Source organism: Saccostrea cucullata, unplaced genomic scaffold (assembly GCF_032062105.1).
Source record: "Saccostrea cucullata isolate Sc308-1 unplaced genomic scaffold, CSIRO_AGI_Scuc_v1 ctg888, whole genome shotgun sequence".
Lineage (NCBI taxonomy): Eukaryota > Metazoa > Mollusca > Bivalvia > Ostreida > Ostreidae > Saccostrea > Saccostrea cuccullata.
This window is the reverse complement of record NW_026941285.1, coordinates 81,324-109,277: the sequence shown is the minus strand read 5'-3', so window position 1 is coordinate 109,277 and position 27,954 is coordinate 81,324. Positions and strand designations below refer to the sequence as shown.

General features: G+C 34.1%; 2 protein-coding genes and 1 long non-coding RNA gene across 5 annotated transcripts; 1 reads left to right on the top strand and 2 right to left on the bottom strand.

The window, feature by feature from the left end:
- Positions 1-497: 497 nt before the first annotated feature.
- On the bottom strand, positions 498-9,046 carry LOC134257556 (paramyosin-like). 3 transcript variants are annotated; one of them, XM_062740156.1, is made up of 17 exons: positions 8,823-9,046; positions 7,561-7,635; positions 6,990-7,046; positions 6,048-6,134; positions 5,786-5,952; positions 5,547-5,625; positions 5,051-5,296; positions 4,749-4,945; positions 4,522-4,654; positions 4,191-4,407; positions 3,845-4,085; positions 3,188-3,383; positions 2,315-2,443; positions 1,832-2,203; positions 1,544-1,744; positions 1,284-1,451; positions 498-1,179 (listed from the first exon to the last, which is right to left on the bottom strand). In XM_062740156.1, the coding sequence occupies exons 1-16, from the start codon at positions 8,922-8,924 to the stop codon at positions 1,290-1,292; spliced, it is 2,661 nt and encodes an 886-aa protein (XP_062596140.1). In that variant the 5' UTR covers positions 8,925-9,046; the 3' UTR covers positions 498-1,179; positions 1,284-1,289. The 3 variants fall into 3 exon arrangements, with proteins under 3 accessions (XP_062596140.1, XP_062596139.1, XP_062596141.1); XM_062740155.1 differs by lacking the exon at positions 5,547-5,625 and adding an exon at positions 5,418-5,496 and having other exon boundaries at positions 8,823-9,045; XM_062740157.1 differs by lacking the exons at positions 5,547-5,625; positions 7,561-7,635 and adding an exon at positions 5,418-5,496 and having other exon boundaries at positions 8,823-9,045.
- A 279-nt stretch (positions 9,047-9,325) lies between these two features.
- On the top strand, positions 9,326-11,147 carry LOC134257558 (uncharacterized). The gene is made up of 3 exons (XR_009989947.1): positions 9,326-9,808; positions 10,687-10,716; positions 10,906-11,147. It is a non-coding gene; the product is annotated as an uncharacterized LOC134257558 (long non-coding RNA).
- A 13,055-nt stretch (positions 11,148-24,202) lies between these two features.
- Positions 24,203-27,140, bottom strand: LOC134257562 (uncharacterized). Its single transcript, XM_062740165.1, has 2 exons — positions 26,988-27,140; positions 24,203-24,628 (listed from the first exon to the last, which is right to left on the bottom strand). Exons 1-2 carry the CDS (start codon positions 27,049-27,051, stop codon positions 24,375-24,377), a joined length of 318 nt encoding a protein of 105 aa, XP_062596149.1. The 5' UTR covers positions 27,052-27,140; the 3' UTR covers positions 24,203-24,374.
- Positions 27,141-27,954: the final 814 nt, after the last annotated feature.

The window sequence follows — 27,954 nt, the reverse complement described above, 5'->3', positions numbered from 1 at the left end:
TCATTCTTCGGTATTGTATCCTTGACAGCTATTGTTATTTCTCGACTATATCATCGTCTTAAGTCATGATTCGGAGTCCCATGGTTTTCGACGATGACATTATATATAAACAGAAAATTCTTTCTCCAAGATCATATTTAGTACAGTACTTTACTGTCTTAGCATCATCTCATATGCCTGGTAGCTATTCAGTATTAATGTGCTCTCATTTCTTAGGTGTACACATGTGGAACACGTTATGTTTTGATCATTTTCCGTAAAGCCTTTTTGCATCTTCAAACAAACGAAAAACATATGTTGGACATCAATTATGTTTTAATTGTGTGTTTCCCTGGTACATATTTTGCATGAAATCTCATTGTAAGCGAAAAAATCTCCACAAAGTCAATTGCTTGCTTTTTGAAGCATGGATACTTAATTGCGGATAAGTTAACACAACAAAACAATCAATGAGATCTCTACACCCGTCTGTCTCATCAACAAACAACAAAATCCACTTTCTCAAAAGCAACAGTGACGGAATTTATTGTAGCAAGGGAAACATACATTTTTTAAAACTTGAAGTCATCTTCTCTCTCTTTTAAAACAAAAACAGATATTTTTTGAAATATTGTAAAATACAGTCATAAAATGTTTGTACACCAGAACACAACAATCATTATACAGAAAATTCAATCTTACAGAGACGACGACAAGTTAGAAACAGTCCCCTTTCTTTATTAACGTGATATACTTATATATTTAAACAAATAAAATATCAACATAAAGTACTCTAAATATGGCAGTACTTTAATATCACATAACTATTGCACATTTTGTAGAAGTTCACTCTTGCCGCATATTTCATTCATTAACGTGAAGCACAGTGTACACAGACTTTGATGATGTCATTGATGTGTGTGTTGAGGTCTACCGTCAGAGCTGTTGCTATCCTGGCCGTGCCGAGCTATGGCTTCACCAACTCCCTCTTTTTGCAATATATCATTTATACGAATAAAAGTCAACGTCATGCAGCAAACACGCATTTGCTTTAGCCTCCAGCACATTATAAATAACAAAAATAAATAATCTGTACAAGGGAAATTTTGGAATATAGTCTCTATAACATCATAATATTTTGCGTTGCGCGAATTTAAAATAAATGTCTCTTGAATTATGATGAATGCTTCCTAAAAATATCTGAAAATAAAATATAAAGCATCATTAGATATCGCCAGTTCAAGTTTTCCAGCAGAGTAGATTTCATACAGAGTTAGTGCAGTTTATGGTGCACGCGTACTTACATGCATTTAGACTTTGATGACCTTGGTGACTTCCCTAGTGACAGACATTGATCGTGTTCTGCGGACGGCGGCAAGGTTCTTCTCGGCGGAGTCGGCGCGGTGTTCAGCCTCCTCGATTAATTGCTGAGCCTTGCGGTATTTGTTCATTGTCAAGTTGGCTACATCCTCCTGCAAAATTCAAACAAATGTCCATTTAATATCGGAACCATGCCAGAACATCGGATTATATTATTCTGATTCTACTTGACGTGAATACTTACAGCCTCCTCGATCTGGCGTTTGTATGTCTTGATTTTGATGGTGAGTTGGTCGACGAGACTGGTCAGCTCAGCTACTTGACGGCGGTCGTCCTCGGCCTGGGTTACAATTTCCTTGTATTGGCGCTCGTATTTACGCATGTTGGCAGCGGTTTCACGGAGACGTCTCTGCTCAGCTTCCAATTCAGCTTCCAAATCACGGATCTATAGATTGAAATAAGAAATTGGAATAAGAATAAATAAATTTAATATTTTCAAAACTCATGATCTTCTTGTTTGGCGTTTACTTACTCTGGCCTGGAGCTTGGCAATCTGTCTCTTTCCTTCACGGGTGGCGAAGGCCTCGGCTTCCTCAAGTCTCACAGTGATCTCGCGGATTTCAACCTCGAGCTGTTTGCGCAGACTCTCGGCGTTCTTGTAGTTCTCTTGTTCCTGGTGAAGTTCGCTGGCGAGTCTGTTGACCTCGGCAGCGAGACGGTCGGCACGTTCCTCGGCGGCTCTCTGGGCGTTGAGGGCATCATCGAGGTCACTCTGCATGGCGGCGATGTCTCCCTCCAGGCGGCGTTTGTCGTTGGAGAGGACGGTGATCTGGAGCTGGACTTCGGTGAGGCGCTGGGAGGTCTCTCCAAGTTCGGTCTCGGCATTCTTTCGTGCTCTCTCGGCCTGAAATTTTATATTGATAAATATTTAATTCAATTATTTTATATTTTACTTTATAGGACATTTCTTTTTCGTTATCAATTCTCAATTCCATATAAAACGTTTTATACTAACAGCGTCGAGGAGGGAACGGCAGTCGTCGAGTTCCTGTTGGAGGGAGATGCGTTTCCTTTCGGAAATGGAGAGTTGGCCTCTGCAGTCGTCGAGTTGGCGCTGGGTCTCTTCCAAGGCGCTTTCCAAGTCCTGATGGAAATTGAAAAGATAATTTTTTACCCTCACCACAACTTAGTATGTGTAAAAGTATTTTTAGTGATAAAAGAATAACCATTTCCAGAATAGGCAAGTTAAATGGTAATTACAATGTATACTTGAAATTTCACTTATTCTTGGAATGTTATTTCTATTTTTATAGTAATGCCCAACAGCATTCCTGGGATGTATATGTGATGAAAGAATTGTTTTGACGTAAATATATGTAGGAGTTATGGTATTCACCGACAGGTGGCTCTGTCAGTTAGATACGAAATTTCTAACCCCCCACTGTTTACTGAAAGGCGATCAGATCATCCTATTTTTTGTTGGCGTTGCTGATCGAAAGATATAAACCAGTCTTAGACTAAGAAGAAAATAGCTGGTTGCCAGGCGAGAATGAATGTTTCCAGGAGATTATCGATAGAGACAAACGAGGAGATTTGCTCAAGTTCTAATGTTGTAGAAGACCCCTATATTTCTATCCCGCATATATTAAAATCAATATGCTTTCTTGGGCCGTGTTTTAAATTTTTGTTTAAATTTCAGAAAAGCATAACATTTTATTATGATTTTTAAAATAGTAATTACAACAATAAATGTAAACTTTTGAGAAAAAAACGCTATCCTACTTTTTTCCCTATACCGGTACTATTTTTATCGTGCCTTACAAAAAGAAGCTAAAGCTTTCCTGAAAAGCTTTCCTTGATGTTTTTTTTAAATTTCAATTTTTCCTACCTTGACACGGTGCTGGAGAGATTTGATCTGTTTAAGGTATTCAGCATTGGCACGGTTGGCGTTGTCAAGGGCACCCTCAAGTTCACGGATATCGGTTTCGTATTTCTTCTTGATGCGGGTGATTTCAGTCTTGTAGCGGGTTTCCACCTCAACAAGAGTACGCTGGAGTTCTTCAATTGCACGGGCACTGCTCTTTCTGGAATAAAAATAAAATCACAGTGTGAGAGGAAAAAATAAGCTTGTTCAACTGAAGCGTAGGAAAACCCATTTTCAACTAAATCACATACGGTGTAGCCACCGAATAAACAGGACCGAACGAAAATTTTCGAGAAGCCATTTTCTTTTACAGCTGCAACTTCAAAATTCAGCTGAGATTTGAGTATTTCCGTTTTATATTCAGTAGTTTTATTCATTATCGTAAAAGATAAGCATAAAAGCGTAGATAAAACTTCGAAATAATCATCATTTCTGAGTTTTAAAACATGGGCGAAAAGTGCCAAAGGTTGTTCTACAGGTTATTAATTTTCTTTGGCGTAGGCCGTCTGATGGCTGGATATAAGGTTTATTTAAGCAATATCACCAACTGTGAAGCCTTAATCAGTTATAAGTATGGCAGGTCATGTATATTTCTCCGTGACTCAGAATCACGAGATTTACCTGATGCTGTCGATTTCCTCATCTTTTTCACGGAGCCTCTGTTCCATTTCGGCGCGAAGCTGGTTGAGGGCGGCCTGGGCTGCGGCAAGTTTAGCCTCAGCGTCGCGGAGAGCGTCCTCGGTGTCACGGAGAGCGGCGGCAAGGTTGTCGCGCTCAGTCTCAAGGGCAGCCTTGATGGCGTTCAACTCATTGATGGTTCTGTTGGCATCCTTGAGAGCTTGGTTAGCTTCACGAAGTTGATCTGAAATTAAAAGGTTACTTTGTCATTTTCTCCTTAATTTTACATAATATTACTATTTCATTAAGGCAAAGGTCATTTGTTGGTGTTGCATAATGCTTTGCGTACCAGAAAGGCTCTTGTTTTCTCTCTCGAGGTTGGCGTTCTTCTCGGCAAGTTCAGCGTTGGAGACCTTGAGTCTGTAGACTTCCTGTTCAAGGGCATGTTTGTCATTGCGGAGTTGAGCGTTCTCGGCGGAAAGTTCATCGACACGTTTTTGAAGAGCAGCATTTTCGTTTTCCAGCTGTCTGTTCCTCTTGGTGAGGTCTTGCACAATGATTTGACACTGAAAACGTGAATATTTATGATCAGTTCAACAATATTTTCGTTGAAACACACCATATTAAATAAATTTTCAGCTTCATTATTCCTCTTTCTAAAACAGAGAGAAGAAACTTACGTTCTCAAGTTCGATGGTGACTTCCTTGAGCTCGGCGGTGAGTTTGGACTTGGTCCTCTCGAGGTTGGTGCATCTGAGGCGGGTCTGTTCGAGAAGGTCCTCCAATTCCTGGATCCTGACACTCAACTTGCGTCTGCAATAACCGACGTCAATATTTCAGACATTTTATTTATATAAATCCAATTCTGAATTTTGAAATTTAGTAAGAACTAAGAAATGAGTTATACCTCATTTCTTCCATCTCTTCGGTCTTGGCCAGAAGTTCTTTGTCAAATCTGGTCTTGAGGGCGGCAAACTCGGCATTGACACGGCTGAGTTGGGCGCGGAGGTTGGAGGCGGCTTCAGATTCTTCCTCATAACGGGCGTTCAAGTTGTCATAGTCACTCTGCAGGGCGCTGAGTTGAACCTGCAGGTTCTGACGTTGCTGCAAAAGAAATTTTCCCAGTAAACTCAACTCTTTATATAAAGTTGTATTCTTTGTTTTTAAACTATAATTTTCTTCCATGAATAAATTTCAAATTGCACATACCCTGCTCTCGTCATCCAAGTTTCTCTTCAAGTCGTCCAACTGAACTTGAAGCTGAGATTTGGCTTTGGCGAGACCGGCATTAGCGGCATCTAATTCCTGCACCTGGTGTTGAAGATCGAAATTCTCCTGAGTGAGTCTACCTTTAAGGCCGTTGAGATCGTTATTTTGGCGGGTAAGGTCATCTACTTGAGCCTTCAGTCTGGACACAGATCCCTCCAAAGCATCGATCCTGGCATCGGCAGAAGCCTATAGATAGAACATTTTGGCTTTGATAGAGGATGCCTAAACACAATACCATTAAAAACAAAGTAGAAAAATAATATCTAATTTCAAACTTGCATTTATTTTCACCGCGACCGTAACAAACCTTGGCTTTACTAAGACCCTCGTTTTCAGTTTGAATCATGTCGATTTCAATGACCAGTTGGCTCTTCTCTTTCTCTACTCTACAAGGTAAGAAGGGTTAAATCTAAATCTACATGTTAGTGTTACGCACCTTGGCTTTTTGAAGGCCCTCAGTATGGGCCTGTAAGCCATCGAGTTCGGCCACAAGCTGTCCTCGTTCTTTTTCTGCCCTGTAAGCCAAGCATTGCCTTGTCTTTTAGAATAAAGCCACAGCACACGGTATTGCATTTTAAAGCATGTTTTAGGTGATACGTAAAATTTAAAAGAGTTGACTTTTTTAAAATTAAAGAGGCAAATTAATAAGGCGTGCAAAGCGCAAAAAACACGCACCTGCCCTTGGCTTTTGTCATGTATTCAAGTTGGTCAGCGAGATCGTTAAGAGCATCTTGGTGACGCTTGCGCATGCTGGCTTCTGCTGACTCGAACTGGGCATTGGCTAATTCAAAGTCCTTGCGGAGCTTGACTAATTCTGATTCTCTCTTTCTGTTGATGTCCAACTATAAAGAAATCGATAAAAAAAAGTTTCGTAAAAGAATTCCGTGTCAGAATTCTAAAATTGCCACAGAAAATTCAATGTTGAAATGATATGTACCTGTGAAGATGACATTCCGGAAGCTTCCTCAAGTCGGTCGGACATCTGGTCCAGTTGGAAAGTCAGCTCGGCACATTGTTTCTCGAACTACAATTTCAATAAGTATATCATTGTATTTTAGATTAGTTTTATTTTGTTCTTTTGATTGTTTTTTTTTTCTATTCACAGAGGCATTCTAACCTATCTTCGTCGAAGAATTGTCAAGATTTCTCACACTAAATTTTATTCAAGAAAAAAAGACAATGTGAGTAAGGTATGTGTTTTTGTTATTCTTTGGTGAATTATGGCGTCTATGTTTTCCTTCATGGTACGATAATCATAATGATCATTAATTGGACACATGTGCCTGTTGCAGGTAAGTATAAATAGAGGAAGTCGTTATTTGAAGTACGGTTGAGAAATATAGACAGGTGTATATGTAAAAGTTGAACGATTTTAGGCTAGGTATTTTCTTAATCAATGTTTGACAAGTAGCAGCATCCATAATGTAAGATATCAATCACAGCGCGGCAAGAAGGAATGCGCGCTATCGTCTGGATTGAATTTCCCTTCCTCATGTGTACATATATAGGTAGCAGATGCCGAGCGCGCACGTGCATCTATCTTCCGTGTAGTAGACAAAAGTTTGCTGAATGCTTTCTGTGCTACAAATAGACTGAGCATTGTTTTGTCGTGTGTACATCAGAACATCTTTGTCAAATCTTGGGTTTTTGAACTGAAGCCAAAGCGTTTTCAGCAATTTTTCACCGACACACGGTAATGCATGAATCTGCTAAACGCATCAATTTACCGCGATAAATTCATTACATAAGGCTCTCTCTGAAGAACGAGAGAAAAGAAAACATGCTTCTATGGTATTATGGAAGAGAATATATTTACGATTGGAAAAGAAATAGTAATCAGAATATTTTACACGAGGCAATAGTTCGAGTATGAACTTACTCTCAGTCTGGTGTCGCGTTCTCCATCAAGGGCATCTTCCAGTTCCCGGATGCGTGCCTAAAATTAAATGAAATTGTAAAATTGCAATTGTTAACATTAATTAAACATCATGAAAATGTAAACAACTCTGTTGATTAGAAATTAATTGTTGACTTTACTTTTCAAATACTATTTTCTATTGTGCAAATCTGAGATAGCTAATCCAAATCTTTAAGTCAAAACTCCTCTATAAATACATGTATACTCATAATTAATTTGAAATTTATGAAAAATATGCCAGTTTTTAAAACACACTTTTTGAGACTTTCAAAATAATGTGTATCGAATTCTTTTTTTTCCCGTTTGTGCATGTGGTCAAAACTGGCTGGCTGTTGTGTTGACAAAAAGGTGCGCATGCTTTGATGTGAGTTGGTTAAAAAATAGAAATATTCGTGTAAATTGGGTGTGCCATATATATCGTCCTGGATTCTTTTAATCTCTATCTAACGGTTCTAAATGTTGGGTGAGGGAACCTTTGGAAAATGGGTGAAGAAATGTCACACAGGACACCGGCACACACTTAATACGATACCAAAAATCTCTGTTCCTCGGCTTCGAACAGTTGCTTCTCGGTATTGACTACCCGAGTCTCTTTGCGAACAACTGTCTAGTAAAAGTAAACAATGTAATAACCAATCTACCTCATGACCATTTAATTAGAAGGAATTGTTTCATTTGTTTTTTTTAATTGAAATTTCTTTACGGTTTATTGAAACATCGTCTTTTTTGCAGATAATAAAAAAAATTAGAGGAATCATTGTTTTCTATCAATCGGCAAAAACTTTCAAACACAATTTGTGAACTTTATTTTCTTTGCAGGTTTGTTTTATTTTCTTTTTTGTGAGTTTCCATGACAGCTTTCGTATATCTTTTGAAGTTTGCTAAACCTCTTCTCCTTACAAGGTGCATCTATTTTTAGAACAAACATATTAGAAAGCGTTGCTATGAAACGAAAACAAGCGTCATACGCTTGGTATTTGCATTGATGAACCGTTCTTATGAAATTATCAAATTCTCTCAGTTTCTTTTTTCTTTGATACCAATAAATATCCTACGCCTCATATTTGTCGGTTTTATGAATGTAGTAAATGCCTTTCGCAGATTTTCCTAATCTTTGTAATCTGTTCATAAAATTTCAGTTGTGGAGTGAGTTTTGATGTATTTCATCTTAAAAAACATTAATATAAGTATTAGCCGCCATAGCCAAGATAAAATTCTTTTTCGGTGTTAGAGAATTTCAATTGCCATTGCAGCTGATAATGGTATATAAAAGGATGGGGGTTGAGGAATGTTAATGGGACCCAGGCTGGTTCATCCCGTCGCTTCCTTATCTAACCGCCTGATTATTATCATCGTATAGCGCAATACAACAGCATCTGCAGCTGAGTTTAAGCTGTGTCATGCACTAAACTCTAGAATCAAGACTGTTTATCCTGTAGCTAATCCAACTGAGCGAATATTTCCCATAAAGCTGTATTGTTCACGCTTTAAATCCCACAGCAGACTCTTTTTCTTTGAAAAGCAATAGAAATGCTGCATTTTCAAAATGTTCATTTATTTCCAAGTTAAAGCAATCCATTATGAAAGAGGATAAATCCCAAACATTTTGGCTGTTGGATGATTATTTTTCTTTAAGAATGAAACAAGTAAGCACAGCAAAGAATTGGCAATGGTTGAAGATTTGCAGATGCAATTTAATGAAAGCAGTAAACTTTTTCTTTCCAAAAAGATCATTTACAAAGCACAGATGACAAAAGACAATAGCAGACGACAAGGGGGACACACTGGACTCACCTCTAATCTGTTTTGTGTGGATGGGGAGGTACCGCGATAGACGTTGTAGGTGCGGTTCACCCTCACAACTTTTGTGGAAATATCGGAATCGTAATCCATCATGATATTTTACACAATACAGAACTACTTTGCGAAAAAAGAGCTGTTTTATTCCAAAGCTCGGCACTGGCTTTCGACTTGAGGCAGACTAACTTGAACGCCCGAATGAATGCTTAAATACTACTCTTGAATACGTTATATACAAGCAGTGCTCCGCTAGGGGTCGCTGGGATGGAAAAATGCACAGATTGTAAGAAATCTGATCGCAAAGTAGAGTCATAGAAGGCTGAAGAACAGGGGGTGCACGAAAGTATTGCTATGATGTCATAATCCTACGCACAGGTAGACTCGGGACTTATCAATATTAATTAGATACTAACAATAACATAGCAACAGGAAGCGGAACACGAGAGTTCAGCATCGTCCCCCAACACAGTTTAGCGACACCTCCCGCCATATATGGAGAGCAAAGCTATTGTGTATTACAGTGAATCTAATTGCTTTTGAGCGACTAACAGAGAGGAACAATTTCAAGCAGTTCTTTCCTCGGCACCCTGTCTTTGCCATGCCTTAAAGTGTGAATCCAAATATGTCGCACGTCGCCGACCTTGAAAGAAAACTAGTAATGTCTTCCCCTTCCGCATTCACCCGAACTGTGTCCTCAAATAACGATTAATTTCCAATTTCATTATGCGAATAGGTTAGGGAGTTTTAGGCATTTCTAGTAATATGCTTTACTCAGCAGTTGTTAACGAACAATGTCATTGCTTTGTTGTTTACGCAATAATTTTGACTCGGGTTAAACTCTGGAAACCGTTTCAAGAACATATCTTGTGCTTAGTTGGATTTTATTGCTTTTGTTCCTGTGTAATTTCAGGACTTTTTCGTTGTCGCAGCACAACAACCGAACTATATTTTCATCTCCAGACAGGTCGTGGTAATTAACGGTATACTGCTTATAATTTTATATTATTATTTCATCTTTCCCCCCACTTTTTATTTAAACTTCTTGTCTAAGCAGAGTTTCTTAAAACGTTGATTTACCTCAAAATTGTTTAATTTTTTTTTGGTCTTAAATTGTTATGATACAAATGCCAGACGTTAGGGTTAGGGTCGCTTCGTAGTGTTACGGACATGCAATGCAAGTATTTTTTCATGATACTAGTAAGATTTATTGTCTATCATTTCTAATGCCATTGATGTTACTATTGTAGGAATCTAGATGATATCTGTGATTTCAAAGAAAGAAATATTTTCTTAATATTCCACTGCCTTAATTATCTAATTTATCCATTAACATACTAGGAAGGGTATGATCTTTAATGCTAATTTTAATATTGGTAAAATTTTATGATCTTCCAAGATTTTAAGAAGTAAATTAAAAATGGACATTTAATATTGTAAATGTTATCGATGTAGGTAGCTTTATGTTATGTCTGTACACTGTTCCTTAATGAATTGTGGGTCTATCACCTTTGATGTTGGTTCATCGTTTGTGTTATGTCTATATCAATATTGCCCCTGTTTTTCTTGGAATCACTTCTGTAATATTCCATACAGAAGTCTGATAAACGATGTGCAGTGAGTGCAACAGTCTATTAATTCTATTAATACGTAACATCATTATCAGATAGGAAAGGTACATGTATATAATATTGGAGCTTATGATTAATACATATGTATATTTTTCCGTTGGAAAGAAACTTGACTAATTTTTAGTTCAACATTTTATCAATAAAACGAGTCAAGACATATATAAAAACACAAAAGTTCCTTCACATTTACGATTAACTTAAATTTTTTCATGTTTTTATTCTCTTTTCAGACTAGAGAAAGAAAGATTGACATTCTGAAAGTACGTTCATAAAACATTTCTTGTATATGGTTTGATAAGGGATATGTTTTAGATTCAAATCAAAAATCCAAGTGATAATTTTCGCAGATATTCTACCTGTTGCTTATCATTTGAACCAAAAGAAATGAATGTATACTATTTGACATTATTTTCTGATTATTTTTTGAATTCATTTTCTTTTATTTGCAGATAAGCTATCTCACCCAAGCTCTTTTAAAGTGATCTCTGTCAGAACAGATGTTACATTACAATATTTACGAGTGCTTGATTTCTATGTGTTAACCAAACAGATTATTTTTTACCACTTTGTAACTTCATTGACGTTTTTCTGTTGAGCAGCGTCATGTACAGTATTCTCCTAGTGTTAACATCTACATTTCAGTTAGATTTATGAACGATTATTTCAAAAGTAAAGGTATACATATTATCAAGTCATATATATATATATTTTTTTATGTATTTATAAGTCTTATTTATATTCAAAGTGCAAGATACTCACTTTATTTCTCTATGTTTGAAACAATATTAAGATGTTAAATAATTTAATTATTTTAATAAAATTAGCCTGATCTTTTTATAAAAGTTGCTGTTCATCGCATAAGATAAGGTTTCTATGAAAAGGCATATAAATAAGTTGTTTGATTTATGATTCATTTTAATTTTCTTTAAACAATCCAGCGGGCTTTAAGTTTTAAATGCCAAAAACATAATTGTATAGAAACAATTAGCAGCTGGTATGTATTCTATTTTTCTTTTCTTTTTGCATGGCAACTGTCTTCGAAGGCACTATAATGCACCCAACATTACTTCTCTGGACATTAATATCTACATTAATCTTTTGTTACTTGTCGCGAATTATATTGTTTATTTCTTTTTTAATTACAGAAAATTGTGATTTAGTAGTATCCCCACTGGATTTTTTTTTTAAATGAAAGGAGTGATTGTGTGAGTATAAGATTAATTCTACATTTAGGACACTAAACGTTTTCTGCAATTCGAGAGAGATCATGGATTTTCATTTGTTTGTGATTAAGCAACTTAAACCTTGGATGAGGGTACGTAATTAAACTTGGAAGCTAAACAGGTAATGCGTTGCAAGTCAAACTCAAGGTTAAGGTAAAGGTCATCAATCAAAACTGAAGGTCGAATAAAATTCTCTTCGGGGATGCCGAGTTTACAAACATATGTTCACTGACACATTTAAGAACATATACTGTCGTAGAAAACAGAGGGTTTAAAAGCGAGATAATTATGGGAATTTATGTCTCCGTTTACAGACGAGTAAGTGTATGAAAGTCCAAAACATGTGAGAGGGAGAAGAGCATTGAAGTGAATATGAAAAAAGTCGTGAAGAGTTATGATGTAAAACTTTTACTTCAAAAGCTGTAGTATTATTAGAAATATCTTTATTATCTTGGAATCTGGGTTTTACAGGCATGCAGATTCACAGTCAGACCCAAATTTTAAAAATATACCCGAAGGATAAAAAATTGTCAGGCATTGTTTTTTGGGGCAGATGCGATCAATGTAGTCAATAACTTTCAAGCTCTTTATCTCTTTTTCGTCAGTTTTTGCAAAATGATAACTTTAGCATGTTTCAAAAGATATTATGTGGAATGTTAACGTGTGGCTTTGATGAAAGCATCTTAAATATTTTTTCGCAATCTTTTGATATCTTAAAACCATCGCCACTGTTCTACATGCACCGCAACTCTAGAAAGAAGGTGGGAATTTTTTAATCTAAAAAAAAAATTCAATATTTTCTCATTACTTTTACTTCATAATTGAACTATATATCTTGAAAATTTTACATATTTACTGAAATGGGGAGGTATACCTATTTAGTTGATCAGGAATTGTCTAGCATAAGACGTGTTGCATACCGGCGGCGGTGAGTAATATACAGTCTATCCTATTCGTAATTATGCGCTTGTAACAATTCCCCCACTTCGTCATAACATAAAAATTCATACCAATATTTCCCTTTTCTTTTCTATCATACATGACCTTGACAATCATAAAAATGAGTATAGACTTTGTAGACAGTAACTAATTTTTTTTTTTTTTTTTGCTTGTTTCGTTTGCTTGCATTTTTAACTTTAAAACTATTTTGGAAGCAAATTCTTTGAAGTTTGAGTTATATTAAGCATCAGCACTTCATCTGTCAAACCCTGAGAGCTTACATAAATTCTATGAATGAACTTGCATACCTTCCGACATTTTCTAAGTTTTCATTGATTGCTGGGGTAAAAAGTGATAAAGGTGTAAAATCCTAGGTTACCTTAGTCATGAATTGTAATAACCTCTGTTGATTGCTTAAAGTGTTTTACTTATAGTATTTTTCAGAGTGATTTTTCTCGGACGCAAGTACAAGTAAGTTTTACTTTAGCTTATAATTATATCTGATTGGAAGTTTATGTAACCATATCGTATATATTTTTTCAATTAATTAATATCATACGAACTAATAACAAAGCTAAACTGAACAAATTTAAACAATATATTGTTCATAGCAAAAAAGACATATTAATATTAAAACATAATAAATATCAAGCAGGCTCTTTAGAAGCCAGCTCTATTTATTGTCGAGATGACAAGCATTTATTTGATGTTTTAATACAAGGTAGAACCAAGTTTATGTCAGTGTACATCAACCGTCGGGATTAACAGATATGTCAGTGTACATTCAGCAGAAAAAACTCTTTATCAGATATGCCATCTACAATGTTGGTACTATATGTTATTTGTTCCCGGAAGATATTGAAACTTTTTTGTAATGATTTTTCTTTCAAATATTGAAGAAATAAAATACCTTTTGCTATCAAATTCAAAGATAAAAAATTAGCAAATGACAATATTTCCAAGTTTTTTTATTATGTGGCAGTGATTTCATACTTCAAATGTTCAGAATCGGTAAATGAGCCTATATTTTAGGTATTCATTATGAAAGGAGTGGTAAACTATTTACATCTGAAACGGTGAATATTCCATTGTATCCTTTTTACGTGGAACAAAACGTTGTAAAAAGTAAAGGAAGTCAGCAGGGGGAAAACCAGGAAGTATATAAGAAAATAGGTCTATCTTCTACATGCAATATTTGTTGTTCTTATTAAGAATCAACCCAAGTTCTTCTTTGATTTACCAGACATAGTAACAACCCCTTTTTGAATATAATGTACCGAAATATCTAAAGTGTTTACATAATTTGATAGTGGATCCATATCTAAAATAACCTTTCTAGTCCAGACTTGCCAAAGGTAAATTTTTAGCAGACAAACAGACGAACAGGGAAAAAATTCTTTACCCTCGAGTGTCAAGGCAAAAAAACAGAAAAAGGAAAAACCCATATATTAAAGGAAAATGGAAACTTGCCCTTGTATTCAGGCATATAAAACAATATGTTGACACAAGTAGTAGTGCAAAATTGTTTTCTTATCTACTAAATAGACAAATCTGCTCTTTTAAAAAGCATAAAATTTAAACACCAAGTGACAACAGGAAGCATGTAAAATTGTGCATATGACAATAAAAGTATGATATATAGTTGATTTAGTAAAAAGTAAAACACACGTATATGTAAATAAATATTAATCCAATATTTTAGGTAAAGATATGATTAAAAAAAAACTTTATCATTTCCGGGAACACATATATGTTCAGTTAAATTATTCACTCTTGGTTTAATCAGATTAAGCCTCTATGTAATGACGCATAGCCACAAAATTAGGGCATCATATTCGCTCGTAAATGACAGTTTTGTTTGCTTATCTTTATTATACATGCCTGTCCTCTACACCGGAAAGCATCTTCAATGCAGGAAAATACCTTTGTCGTCTGAATAAAATGGAAGAATTATACCGGTATTTTACTGTAATTTTGTAAATTTTTTACTTAGACTCTTTGCAAAGAAATGAACATTATTATTATTCTATATTTACTTTAAACATTCGTATGATCTCAATTTTATAACATTTTACATAGAAAAGAATATACCAGGTATATATTAAAAGAAAATCAAATAATATGACTAGCATTGACTTGAAGAAATTTATATGATTACACATTTATATTAAACATATCTTTTGTACATTTTGATCGGCATGAAATCAAGTTAAATCTTAGATATGCCTGGTACATGCAGGTGACATGAGTGAGAAGTTAGTCTGTCCTTGAGCGAAATGTTCCTTCTGTAACTGCTCATCAGTAATTTGTCTTTTGAAAGCAATATACGGCCCGGATTAGCACCAGTTTGCCTGCATGTATTGCATGCTGTGGAATGTCTTATCATCCACAGAGTGGCGTGTGGTTTCTTTCTCGATGATGGTAAAAACAGGGTAGGTCGCTTTTTGAGAAAATCTAGATTACCGGTGATAGGAATAAATCCTTCATGGCTAATTTTCCGAGGAACAGTAGAGCTGATGCAGCAAGGTAGATTATCTTCTCCTCTCATCGGTCTCATCCCCCAAGCCAAACTCTTGTCTACAGCAAAAGATCAGAGAGCTGATATAGGATAATTACAGCTCGGCCTCAGTTATATCGCTCTCTCTCTTCGTGTCCTCTCTATGAAGTCTGGGTTGGATTAATAGTGTATACATGCAGGTTAATCCATTTAGTGATAAAAAAGAAAGATAATTGGTTGATAGAATGGTATACAGAGGAGAATCGGTTAATGAGAGATGATTGTTTAATGTTTATCGTTTCTTGATGTGGTTTAAGATTGTGAAAAGGAACTTAGACAAAATTTTGTTACACAAATACAATTATATATACTAATTTGCAATAAAAAGCAAAGTTTTAATATGTAACATTTTAGAATCAGCAAATTTGCAGGAAACAATTTTAAATGTAGTTGGGTCAAAGACGCTGTTAAAATTATTTTTAGTAATAAATATGATTACTGCAGTACATCTTGTTTTGATGCAGATTTCCTTAAAATATATATATATTATATTAATAAAACTGCTGCAAACAAAACTGCAAAAAATTATACCCCCAAAAATTCCAAGTCAGTGATCAAGGAGCATGTTCTACTGAGACGGAACTAGCCTTAGTCTCCCTATAAGTTTTTTGATGGAAAGTAACTTAAGGTTGTTATTTAAAAAAAATCTAAAATTTTATTTTAAACAAATCATTATCATTGTTGTGCACAGACAAAATGACTGATATATTTAGTGTGTTAGATTTAAAATGAAATGGAAAATAACAGCATGCAGATATGATAATTTATGTGACACAGTATAAAAGAACAGTATCATCAGCACGTCTAACCGTAGGAACATGTCTTTGGTTTACTGTGTGTTTCTGTTTTCCTTCTATATTAAAAGGAACGGTATTGTATTTTTTAACCAGGTTGTGATGCTCTGTACTTAACACTTTGATTTGTTCACATTTACATTTATTTTCAAGTTAAAATGTTTGTTCTGATATTAATTACAGGTTCACAGTTTGCAAAGCATGGTTAGCAATTTTATAGTTGAAGAAAATGGAGTTAAATATATCAAAACGATAGTTTCACATTTATTATTGGTTATTAACAAAGAATGTCATTAAAATTTACTCACAACTAAGTTTCTTTGCTTTGTCGTAAAATTTTCGTAAATTACAGTTTACAACCGTGAGAGAAAGATTTAATGGTTAAACTTTAGATGTAGTTTACGCTTCAACTGTAAAGCTCTACTTGACTCATTTTTATTATGCGCCCAGATCGATAGATCGGGCGTATATTATTTTTGTCCTGTCTGTTAATCCGTTTGTTTATCTATTTGTCTGTCTGTTGTCACCTTTAACCTTCACCATAACTTTTGAACCATGAGAGATATAGACTTCATATTTGGTATGCATTCTCCACTAATTAAGCTCTTTCAAATGACACCAAGGTTGATGACCTTGTGACCTTGACTGTGACCTGTATGCTAAAAATAGCTTTTTATCTGCAAACTTTAACCTTCTCTGCAAACGTTAACCTTATCCATAACTTTTGAACCATGAAAGAAAGAGACTTCATATTTGGTATGCATACTCCACTAATAACGGTCTTTTCTTTCAAATAACACCAAGGTCAATTACCTTGTGACCTTCATGCTAAAATAGCTTATTTGTCTGCAAACTTTAACCTTTGCAATAACTTTTGAACCATGAAAGATAGATACTTCATATTTGGTATGCTTACTTCTCTAAATAAGCTTTTATAAATGACACCAAGGTCAATGACCTTGTGACCTATATCCTAAATATAGCTTTTTTTAAAACTTTGTTGCCTTATGGGCGCACAGTGTTTCACAAACACATCTTGTTTTGTATAAATTTGCATTCCATGGCTATCAGCTGTTAATCTGATGCTTAGTATTGGTATGAATCCTGTGACTATATTGATCACGGACACCTCAATCCTCACAATGTTTTGAAATTTCGGAGTTCAGAAATCACAAAACCTTGATTGTGAGGATGAGGCACCTAACGTTACCTACTTTTCTTGTATAAACAAGATGTGTTTGTGAAACAATATGCACCCGATGGCAACAAAGTTCGAAAAAGCTATTTTTAGCCTGTTGGTCACAATCAAGGTCATGACCTTGGTGCCATTATATGAAAGAACTTAATTAGTGGAGTATGCATTATATGAAGTCTCCATCTCTTATGGTTCAGAAGTTATGGCGAAGGTTCAAAAAGGCTATCATTAGCATGTAGGTCACTGTAAGGTCACAAAGTCATTAACCTTGGTGCCATTTGAAAGAACTTCATTAGTGGACCAAGCATACCAAATATGAAGTCTCTATCTCCTATGGATAAAAATTTATAGCGAAGGTTCTAAAAAGCTCTTTTTAGCATACTGGTCTCAGTCAAGGTAATTGACTGTGGTGTCATTTTAAAGAGCTTGATATTCCTTGATTATTCCTTGCCTTGATTACTGGAGTGAGTAAACCAAATATGAAGTCTCCATTTTTCATGGTTCAAAAGTTTTGACGAAGGTTAATGTTGACAACAGACAGACAGAAGAAAAATAATATGCACCCTCGATCGGTCGATCCGGGTGCATAAAAAATAAGCCCATGTCTAATAATACGTTATAGGATTATTAGATATGGAATCAATTTGTTTTATAGAAGAAAAAAAAATGTGTTTGTGAAACACTATGCGCCCGGCGGTATCATCGTTCTAAAAAGCAATTTTTAGCAAATAGATCACAGTCAAGGTCATGCAATCATAGGTCATACAAGGTCATATCAAGTATAAAGTCTCTATCTCTTATGGTTCAAATGTTATGGCAAAAGTTCGAAAAAGCTATATTTTAGCATAAAGGTTACAGTCAATGTCACAAGGTCATTGATCTTGGTGTCAGTTGAAATTGCTGAATTAGTGGAGTATGCATACCAGATAAGAAGTCTTTGTCTCTCATGGTTCAAAAGTTATTAATGTGAAGGTTAAAGTTGACAACAGACAGACAGACAGGACAAAAACAATATACGCCCCGAATAAATTCGGGCGCATAAAAAGTAACGTCAGGTGTCTGTAATATTGATGTATGTCTTTGAACTTTCAATATAACATACAATTTGGTACGTATAAGTAAAACACATTTACAATTTATTTTTTATCATAAGTATGACCTGTCAAACGTTAAATATTTCATCGTTTTCATTAGTATTGTATTTTTTTTACCAATTGCGTTGTATGATTTTTCTATGTGTATTGTATAATTTTTTTAATATACTCAATATTTTTGCATTAGTTTTGTAAACTTTCTTATTTGTTTTATCTATATATTCTATAATTTTCTTTGTGTATTCTTAAATTTGTCCGTTTGTTTTATATAATTTTCCATTTGTATTGTATAATTTTCCAGTTGTATTATATAATTTTCCATTTGAATTGTATAATTATGCGCCCGGATCGATAGATCGGTGGTGGATATCGTTTTTTCCTATCTGTCTGTTTTTCTCTCTGTTTGTCTGTCTGTTGTCAACTTTAACCTTCGCCATAACTTTTGAACCATAAGAAATAGAGACTTCATATTTAGTATGCTCACTCCATTAATTAAGCTCTTTATGACACCAAGGTCAATGACCTTGTGACCTTGACTGTAACCTTTATGCTAAAAATATCTTTTTTGAACCTTCGCCATAACTTTAAAACCATAGGAGAAAGAGACTTCATATTTAGTATGCCTACTCAACTAATTAAGTTTTTTTTTCAAATTACACCAAGGTCAATGACCTTGTGACGTTTACTGTGACCTTTATGCTAAAATAGCTTTTTCGAACTTTGTTGTCGCTGGGTGCATAGTGTTTCACAAACACATTTTGTTTTTCATTTGTTTTCTATACTTATACATTACATATAGAAAATTTAGAATACAAATGGAAATGAAACAATACAAATACCGGGAAAAGATCGAATATTGCATTGTTTGTCATGCAAAAGATACTTCTAAGGTTTACTTAAAAAGTGATTTTAAAGTGAACACCATCTTGGAAACAGGAAAAAAAAACAAACAAAACATTCTATTACAATGAATCAGTTCTTATTGAAACAATTCATGTTCTATGATTTTCTGTCTTCTCGGCTAACAATTACAGCATCGGTGTCCTCAATATTCCAGGCAACAAAAACATAATAATAAATTGATTCAAATGCGTTGTCCGTTGAGCCGGGTGAAAAAAGCCTTTAAACTGTTAAATGCATCAAGTTTTCTTACAAACTTAAAAAGTATTGTATGCATGGCTTGTCAAACAATGTTTTCCATTTGTATTGTTTAATTATAAAATACAAATGGACATCAAACAATATAAATGGAAAAGATTGAGTATAGCAACGATTGACATACCATGCATAAGATAGTTCTTATGTGAGAAGAAAAAAAATATATTGATGCATTTTAAGATTGATATTATGCGCGCGGATCGATAGATCCGGGGCGTATATTGTTGTTTTTGTCCTGTCTGTTTATCTGTCTGTCTGTCTGTTTGTTGTCAACTTTAACCTTCGCCATAACTTTTGAACCATGAGAGTTATAGACTTCATATTTGGTATGCATTCTCCACTAATTAAGCTCTTTCAAATGACATAAAGATTTATGACCTTGTGACGTTGACTGTGACCTATATGCTAAAAATAGCTTTTTGTCTGCATGCTTTAACCTTCTCCATAACTTTTGAACCATGAAAGAAAGAGACTTCATACTAAGTATATGGTATGCATACTCCACTGATAAAGCTCTTTCAAATGACACCAAAGTCAATTACCTTGTGACCTTGACTGTGACCTTTATGCTAAAATAGCTTTTTTGTCTGCAAACTTTAACCTTTGCAATAACTTTTGAACCATGAAAGATAGATACTTCATATTTGGTATGCTTACTGAGAAGAAAAAAATATATCAATGCATTTTAAGATTGTTATTATCCGGGGCGTATATTTTTGTTTTCGTCCTGTCTGTTTATCTGTTTGTCTGTCTGTTGTCAACTTTAACCTTTGCCATAACTTTTGAACCATGAGACATATAGACTTCATATTTGGTTCTCCACTAATTAAGCTCTTATAAATGACACCAAGGTCAATGACCTTTTGACCTTGACTGTGACCTACTAGTATATGCTAAAAAATAGCTTATTCGTACCTTCGCAGTGACTTTTGAACCACAAGAGATAGAGACTTCATATTTGGTATGCATACTCCACTAATCAAGTTCTTTCAAATGAAACCAAGGTCAATGACCTTGTGACCTTGACTGTGACCTATATCCTAAATATAGCTTTTTTCGAACTTTGTTGCCGACGGGCGCATAGTGTTTCACAAACACATCTTGTTTTTATTTGTGTGGTGTTAATCATACGCTTGAAGCAATGGACTTCAGATCTAGCTATGGTTTTTAAAGTACATTTGTAATCCAATAAACAAGAAGAAAAAAATCGTGAGTTCCAATTTTAGCTCATCTGAGTTATTTTTATCCAAACCTGTCACAAAGCATTCCTTGGTTATAGAAATTTAGAGTTAAAAAAGATGTTCATTTTTCTTTCACTCTCGAAAAGAAATGCAATGAGAAGATACATATGTATTTAAAATCTGTAATATTTCACGTTCACAGAATCCATTCTTGCTACTGATTAGGTCTTAATTGCGTTTTGTTGAAACGAAAAGTGGAGGGAAAGTATTGAAACAGATGATGTCTGGCAGAAAAATCAGTGATGAAGCATATTTGTGAATTATCTTGAGCATAAGTCTTGTATTTTTTTTAGAATGGAAATTAATCTTTTCAATCAAACACTTCGTTGACACACATTTTCAAAAATATTTCTTTATGGAACGAATTTCTTAACACCCCTTACATGGGAATGCTATAGTATATATATATATAGAGAGAATATCTTGAAAAATCTTCTTTTCAAGAACGGCAAAGCCATCCATATTTATTTTAATACAGAAACATCCTCAGGTAGTGTAGATTCTTGAGAACATTTGTTTAAATTATGCCCCTAGATGTGTCGCCTGCAGAATGTGAAGGCATTGTTCACTGACGAGCTAAAAAGTGAAATTTATAAGTTTGGTCCATCTTATATTTTCAAAAGGCTATGACTACGCCTTCCTCTGGGTGTATTCCTCATTCACTCTGGCTCATTGTGGACTTGAAATATTCTTCACATTATTTATTGGTCATTGCAGTTTATTTAGAAAGGTCTTGCCTAGTTTCCTGATTAAATATTTTTCTTTTGTCCACGGAATGAAGGACTTGAAATGGAACTATTGGATGAATGATATATTTTCCCCTTAATCCAACATTAATTGAAAAAATAGAGTATTCAAGCAAATCGAAATATTTTATAAAGATTTTGTTGGCTCCCATTATTTATTTAAAACCTATCCCCCACCACAAACTGTGATTAGCAGTATTCACTGCAGTATTCACCATGCTCAAGCCCTTTAAAGGACAGATGATACAAACCAAAAACGTCTGGATTGTTATATATTTTAGGACGTTTTTTTTTTTGTTGTTGTTGCAAATAATGCAAGTAATAAATTTTTAAAGTATCAAGAAATTGTTAACCTTCTATGATATTCATAATTTTTCCTTTCTGCAACCAACCTTGTAATCTTGACAAAAATTTTTCACTTAAAATCCCTTATTGTGAAATTTTGGATGAAAAATTAAAAACTACGCGGTGAAGCTTGCTCATTTCACTCATTTTAAAAATATGACTCAAGTTGCTATTTAATTTTTTTTTTTGATAAAATTTGTATCATCTGTCCTGAAACAATACAAATCAAAAGCAGAACAAACACAGACCTCTAAAACATCAGAGATGGGGTCCGATGTCATGGAGGAGTAAGTATCCCCTGTAGATCCGTCACGCCCGCTGTGTGCTACTTGTCAAGATCCAGAGAAAAGAACAAATCCTAAGACTATTGAGTGTGTTTAAATTATGGTATAACAATAAGTAATCAGTAATTATTGACAGATTAATTTGACAGTGTCATCGTATCGACCATAGTACTTGCGAAATGATAGGTTTAAACGAGACTGTTCTTGTTTCAACTTGTTTGTCAATAACTTGCATTGTTGTTGAAATTGTTTGTAGGAAATGCTCTGGCGTATTTAGTTAGTTAGGACACCAAACCCGTGTGCAGTTGATAAGGATACAATGCTACATAAATAAGGGAAGTTGACGAAAGAAAAGTGAAAATCATCACATTGTTCACAGAGTTTTGTTGCTAGGTTGGTAGGTTAATTTTAGTGAAATGAAATAGATGTGACGTTATCCAAAACAAAGCATAAACTATTTTGAATGATTTTTTTTTTAAAGTAGTCCAATCATTGAAAACAATGTAACTAATAATATGTACAATGATTGGTATTTCAATTATGTATTGTTCTTCGTAGTAAGTTTTATTGTTTGTTGCTTTATCAGAACGTTTTCCTCGCAGCTTCATCTTCGCGTTTTCATTTTAAAGTCCCAATTTTTTTACCATACGGTTACCTGAGGAGAGGGAGTGGTCAAAGTAACAGTTGTGTTATTTACTGGAGACCCCCAATACCAAAGATGTCAAAAATCTGTGTATACGTAGCATTACACAGGAAGTCTGTGTTTGGTAATCAGGGTCAACATTACGTGTTTTGTGTCTGGTTTTGAGTGAAACTACGTAAAATAATTATTTTAATATGGAATTTATTTGTAAACTAAACGCATTGATCGTAATCATGATAATGTTTTGAAGGGAAAAAAATAATAAGATACATGTATATCGTTTTAGAAAATGTTTTCCTTACATAAAAGAAACATTCTTGAGTAAAAATTACAAATCAATAATATTGTACAATGCTCACCATTTTGAACAGCGTTATAGTATTACCGTATAAGTAGAATTTTTTATTTAATTTTGGCATTATTAGCGAGGGTGTTGACATCGCTAAAATTAAATATATCTAAAAATTAATTGTGTATTATTTGTAATAGCTTCTTTAGTTAGCATTTTAAAATCGCTAAAATTACTTCTCGCTAAAAATAAAATATCAGATTTTAGGTGGAAATCGCTAAATTTGCGTCTCGCTAAAATGTCCACTTGTACGGGAAAGAGGGAAAGAACCATCACAAATAAAACGGACTTTTAGATCCAATAGTCACTTGTCTCGCCTTTCTGTGCTCGGCGCAAGAACTTTTCATAAAAGAAATTTTATCATAAGGTAGAAATTACTTAAGCATTGAATTTATATTTTGGGATGTCTTCGGTCCTATAACACACTTGGCCGTGCCGACAAATTGAATACCGCGCGTTAGCGCGTATGATTATTTGTCGGCAGGGCCAGGTATGTTGTCCGAAGACATCCCAAAATATGAATTCAATGCTTATATTTACAATCTGTAATTTTCCTTTATCATAGTTGTTTATTTCGTTCATGTTTAATGTGAATTTAGCGCCCTTCGGTATTGGTGTGCTTAATAAACGTAAAAGCCGTTCGTGACGTTGGAAAGCCGTTTGTGACGTTGAAAAGTTAAATAACGAAAATAAACATTGCGAGAGAAAAAAATGACAAATTGATTTTTAATTCTTATTTGTTGTATTTTATGTTAATTTTAAAAGGGTAGTTTTTTTTTTAAATGAAATTGAGTCAAAACAATATACATTTTGTTGTTCCTAAATATTGAAAATGCATGCAGTTTCTACTGTGTATTCTAACGCGCGGTGACAAGGGTTCGCGTGTGTTATAGAAATTTGAACGTCGTGGATTTCTAATGGATTTCATACAGAAAATTACACTGAATGTAAATATTAATATGATTAGGGTTTTCTCTGGCCTACGTTTTTTTTTTTTTTAGTGTTTATACAGAAGAGTTCACCGTTGACTCTGATAAGTACGGATTCCCCATGCCTTGTTGATGAGGGATGGCATACCATCCTGATTCCTGGCATTACTAGAGAACGGCCTGCACAGAGTTTGTGTATTAGTGCCAAAACACATACAAGACAAAATAAATTCTTTGTCAAGAAATTTTTATCAGGAGTTATTTCAGTATAATTTTGCATAACTTGGTGTACATGAATCAATGATGCAATGCATTGTCATTGAAAGATTTATCTCAGCATGCTCAATAAAAATCATTTGTTTGCTTTTCTTTTGAGAAAGAAATCCGTTTACTGGCTGTCCAACAGTTGTTGAAGTCCATATCATTTTAGACGGCTTCTCGTTTTTCTAGTCAGGTCATCTGGTGTAATGCCAGATTTCAGAATGCGGCCCAGTGTCTGATCTCTCTTGACTTCCCTTTTTGGAATAGTTTTTCCCAATAGTAAGAGCTGGATGTCTTCCTGTCCCAATTCTGGCACTTCCGTTTCCCCTTTGACCTCTGATATGGAACGCTTACAGGGACACTTTAGATTCATTTGCCGTTGTTTCATCAAGTGGTAAACCCTCGATCCAGGGCCTATAATTATGAAAATGAAATTTTGTTCAAGTACTTTAAAGTTTTGAATTAAACTATGTTACATAATAGTATAGACATCAATCCTTGTCAAGGTTCTAATTCATGGGTGAAGGTTACCGTCGGGACCCAGTAAGATTTACCCATGAATTCAACGAATTTTAAACCCCGACAAAATAACGATTCTTCTTTCACTTTTTACTTATAGGAGAGATCAATAACCAGGAAAAAGTATCGGTTTATAATACATGTATTCTAATACTTTGATGTTAAAACAAAAGGATCAGACTCAAGTTCTTAAAATTTGGAACGTCCTCTTCTTGCTTTAAAATTACACAAAATAATGTTTAAAAATTAATTTCATGCACTTAATCAAAATTCAAAGGATTATCTGATTAAAATCAGATTGATATGCTTGCATTAATTTTTCATTTACAAAAACATTATTTGATGTAGTTAATGAACAAATGAATCGCAATAAGCTGTAAACTAAAAAAAAAGATGTCTGTATAAACAATTACTCGTTTGAAGATAAAAATTCACTTTCTATTGTATATTTTACTTGTAAAAAGTTAACGATAAAGATTTGTGAATTTTTTCAAATGCACTTTAGTGAATATGTTTTTCAACTGGCTTTTGAAATCAATTTATTTTTTAGACTTTATACCGAAAATTTAACAAAACTATAGTTGTGTGTGTGTGTGTTTTTAATTTGATGTAGAAGTACAGTACCTCTCACCAGACTGTATATATTGTATATAATGTACTATGTACATTACCCATGTGTATGGCACGCCAAATTTACAAAAAAAATAGCTAAATATGGCTTCACAGTTGATAAACTAGGTTTATTGACTATAAACTATAGTTTACAAACCGTGAACTATAGTTAACAATTCGTTAACTATAGTTTCCATCTGTAAAACTATGTTTAACGGTTGTTAACTATAGTTTACGAATAATGCTCATTTAAGTTTTTCCGTCTGTTATAAAACAAGTGTTAACTAGTTTTACGGTTTGTAAACAATAGTTTACTGTCGATAAACCTAGTTTATCAAGTGTGAAACTATGTTTAGCTCATTTTTGTGAATTTGGCATGCCATAATCGCAAATGATTGTTTTCAGTGTTAAGTATAGTTTACGGTTCTGTAACATAGATCATCGCGTTAATTATGATTTACAGATGTAAAATATAGATTAACGTTGTTAACTATAGCTTACAGTCCGTAAACTATAGTTTACAACCGATAAACCTAGTTTATCGACTGTGAAACTATGTTTAGCTTATTTTTATTTTTGTGAATTTGGCGTGTCATGCATGTGCCAACAGGTTGGTCTGTGTGAAATGAACTGAACTGATGCATGATGAGGAATGATTTTAGTCCAGAGAATGTACATGTATATCATTTATTGATTTTTTTTTTAATAATACAGAGAATAAGTTAATGAAACTCAAAATTATGTTGCGTTTGTCCTTAATTACAACTTATTAAATTGGACAAAAGATATCAAGAGCTTACGGTACTGTAATTTAAAGCACAATAAGAAAGTAATAATAATCGTAACTGATGAGTATAAATACAATGTACAAAAAAATGCAACATTTGGCATAAAAAGTCAGAAAAAAGGCCACACGAATTTAATTTCCCGTTACTTGACGAGCGGGCGAGCGATTAAGGTATAGCCTGATACAATGGAATTTGAATGCATAACATCTATGCATAGGATGTATACTATGTATAAGATACATTATTTTCATGTTTATAAATAAGTACGTAAGAGCGGGAAGCTAATTTATGACCTTGTCCTGCAAATTTATTTTTAATATTATTATTTTTTCCATAGACTTTAACGCAATCTCAATAATTTATTACTTCTTAGAAAATGGAATTTTTGAAAATTTCTATTGTTAAAGCCTTTTCTTTTTCCAAAATGCTTTGAAATAATATCAGAATATTTCAAACACATTTGATATTAATTTCAGGTTAGAAAATCGGGTTCTAATATGGGTCGGATGCCGTAATTTAAAAAAAAAAACAAAACTTTTTTAGATGGAACAGAGAACAATTTGAGCAAACAATTACATTTTTCTGTTTTTTCTGATTTGTTCAATAAATAGACTTAAAATATGAAAAAATTAAGCGGAAATGGAATACATGTATATCTTTTTGTAAAGTTTTTTTAATGTGGCCAAAGTGTGTTTAATTGATCATCATTGTTTTAGTTTTAAAATAAAAAAAACGGAAGGGTAAGCAGGTAGGCATACTTATTAATTCTTCTTTAATTCGTTCCCCTTTGTTATAATTAGGCAAAAAAAAAATTACATCATAAATGTTGGCGGCCCATGATGAATTTGACTTACCGTGAATGCACACTATGTACTGGGGCAGCATCAGACAGACGAATATGACCGGAAGTCCTGTCATTTTGATAGATCTGTGCTACTACTCAGCTGTCCATCTTTTTAAATAGCTCGTATCCCTGCATTTATAGACGCAACCTTTAATGTAAAGAGGACGAAGATTTTATATTTCATTCATAATAAATTTATAAATAAATGGGATTGTAAAATATTAGCATATTTTTCCCTCACTCACTTTTCAACATTGAACAGTCAACTGATATATTATTTATATGACATATTATTATTAAGCGTCATGCTTCATTCATTATTAAAATGAACACCTTCAAGGCTTTTGAAGATTATCGGAATTTAATCCCACTCCATTGGTACCGTTTGCAGTAAAATAATGCGAACAATTTTGATTTGTGTGTGTATGTGTAGAAGGGTGCAGAAAAGACCGTAAAAATCTCCTGTGGGTGAATTTGAGGCTAAAATTTGGAGGTTGCATGATGACCTTGGATTAAGTATTTGGAGGAGTGGGGTATAATATGACGAAGAAAAATACATGTAGTACATTTTGCTGCAATATAATCTCTTTCTGAAAGACTTATATTTCTCCAATATACAAATTTTCACAAATTAACTTTTTGGAAAATTTGATACTCTTTCTGAATGCAAATATGCATAATATTCTTTTTTAATTATAACATTTTTTATATTATTTTATGAGCATTATAGTAAGACTCTCAAAAAAAAAAAAATGGTCGTTACAGTCACTGAAAACGCAATGACGTCGCCTGCGCCCACAGACCTTCAGATCGCTTTGATCTGACCGACATGTATAAAAAAAAAAGTTATTATTTTTCATGCATGTCGGTCAGATCAAAGCGATCTGAAGGCCTGTGCCTGCGTCTAATTCAATTACCAAACTCTCTTAAAAATTAGATGTATACTACCCCCTACTTGAAAAGCGGGAAAGTATATA

Coding starts and splice junctions, on each gene's coding strand:
- LOC134257556 (XM_062740156.1), bottom strand. CDS start 8,924: ATGATGGATTACGATTCCGATATTTCCACAAAAGTTGTGAGGGTGAAC. Junction 7,047..7,560: donor CCGAGGAACAGAGATTTTTG/GTATCGTATTAA, acceptor ATTTAATTTTAG/GCACGCATCCGGGAACTGGA. Junction 4,655..4,748: donor GAAGAGATGGAAGAAATGAG/GTATAACTCATT, acceptor CGGTTATTGCAG/ACGCAAGTTGAGTGTCAGGA.
- LOC134257562 (XM_062740165.1), bottom strand. CDS start 27,051: ATGACAGGACTTCCGGTCATATTCGTCTGTCTGATGCTGCCCCAGTAC. Junction 24,629..26,987: donor GTACATAGTGTGCATTCACG/GTAAGTCAAATT, acceptor TCATAATTATAG/GCCCTGGATCGAGGGTTTAC.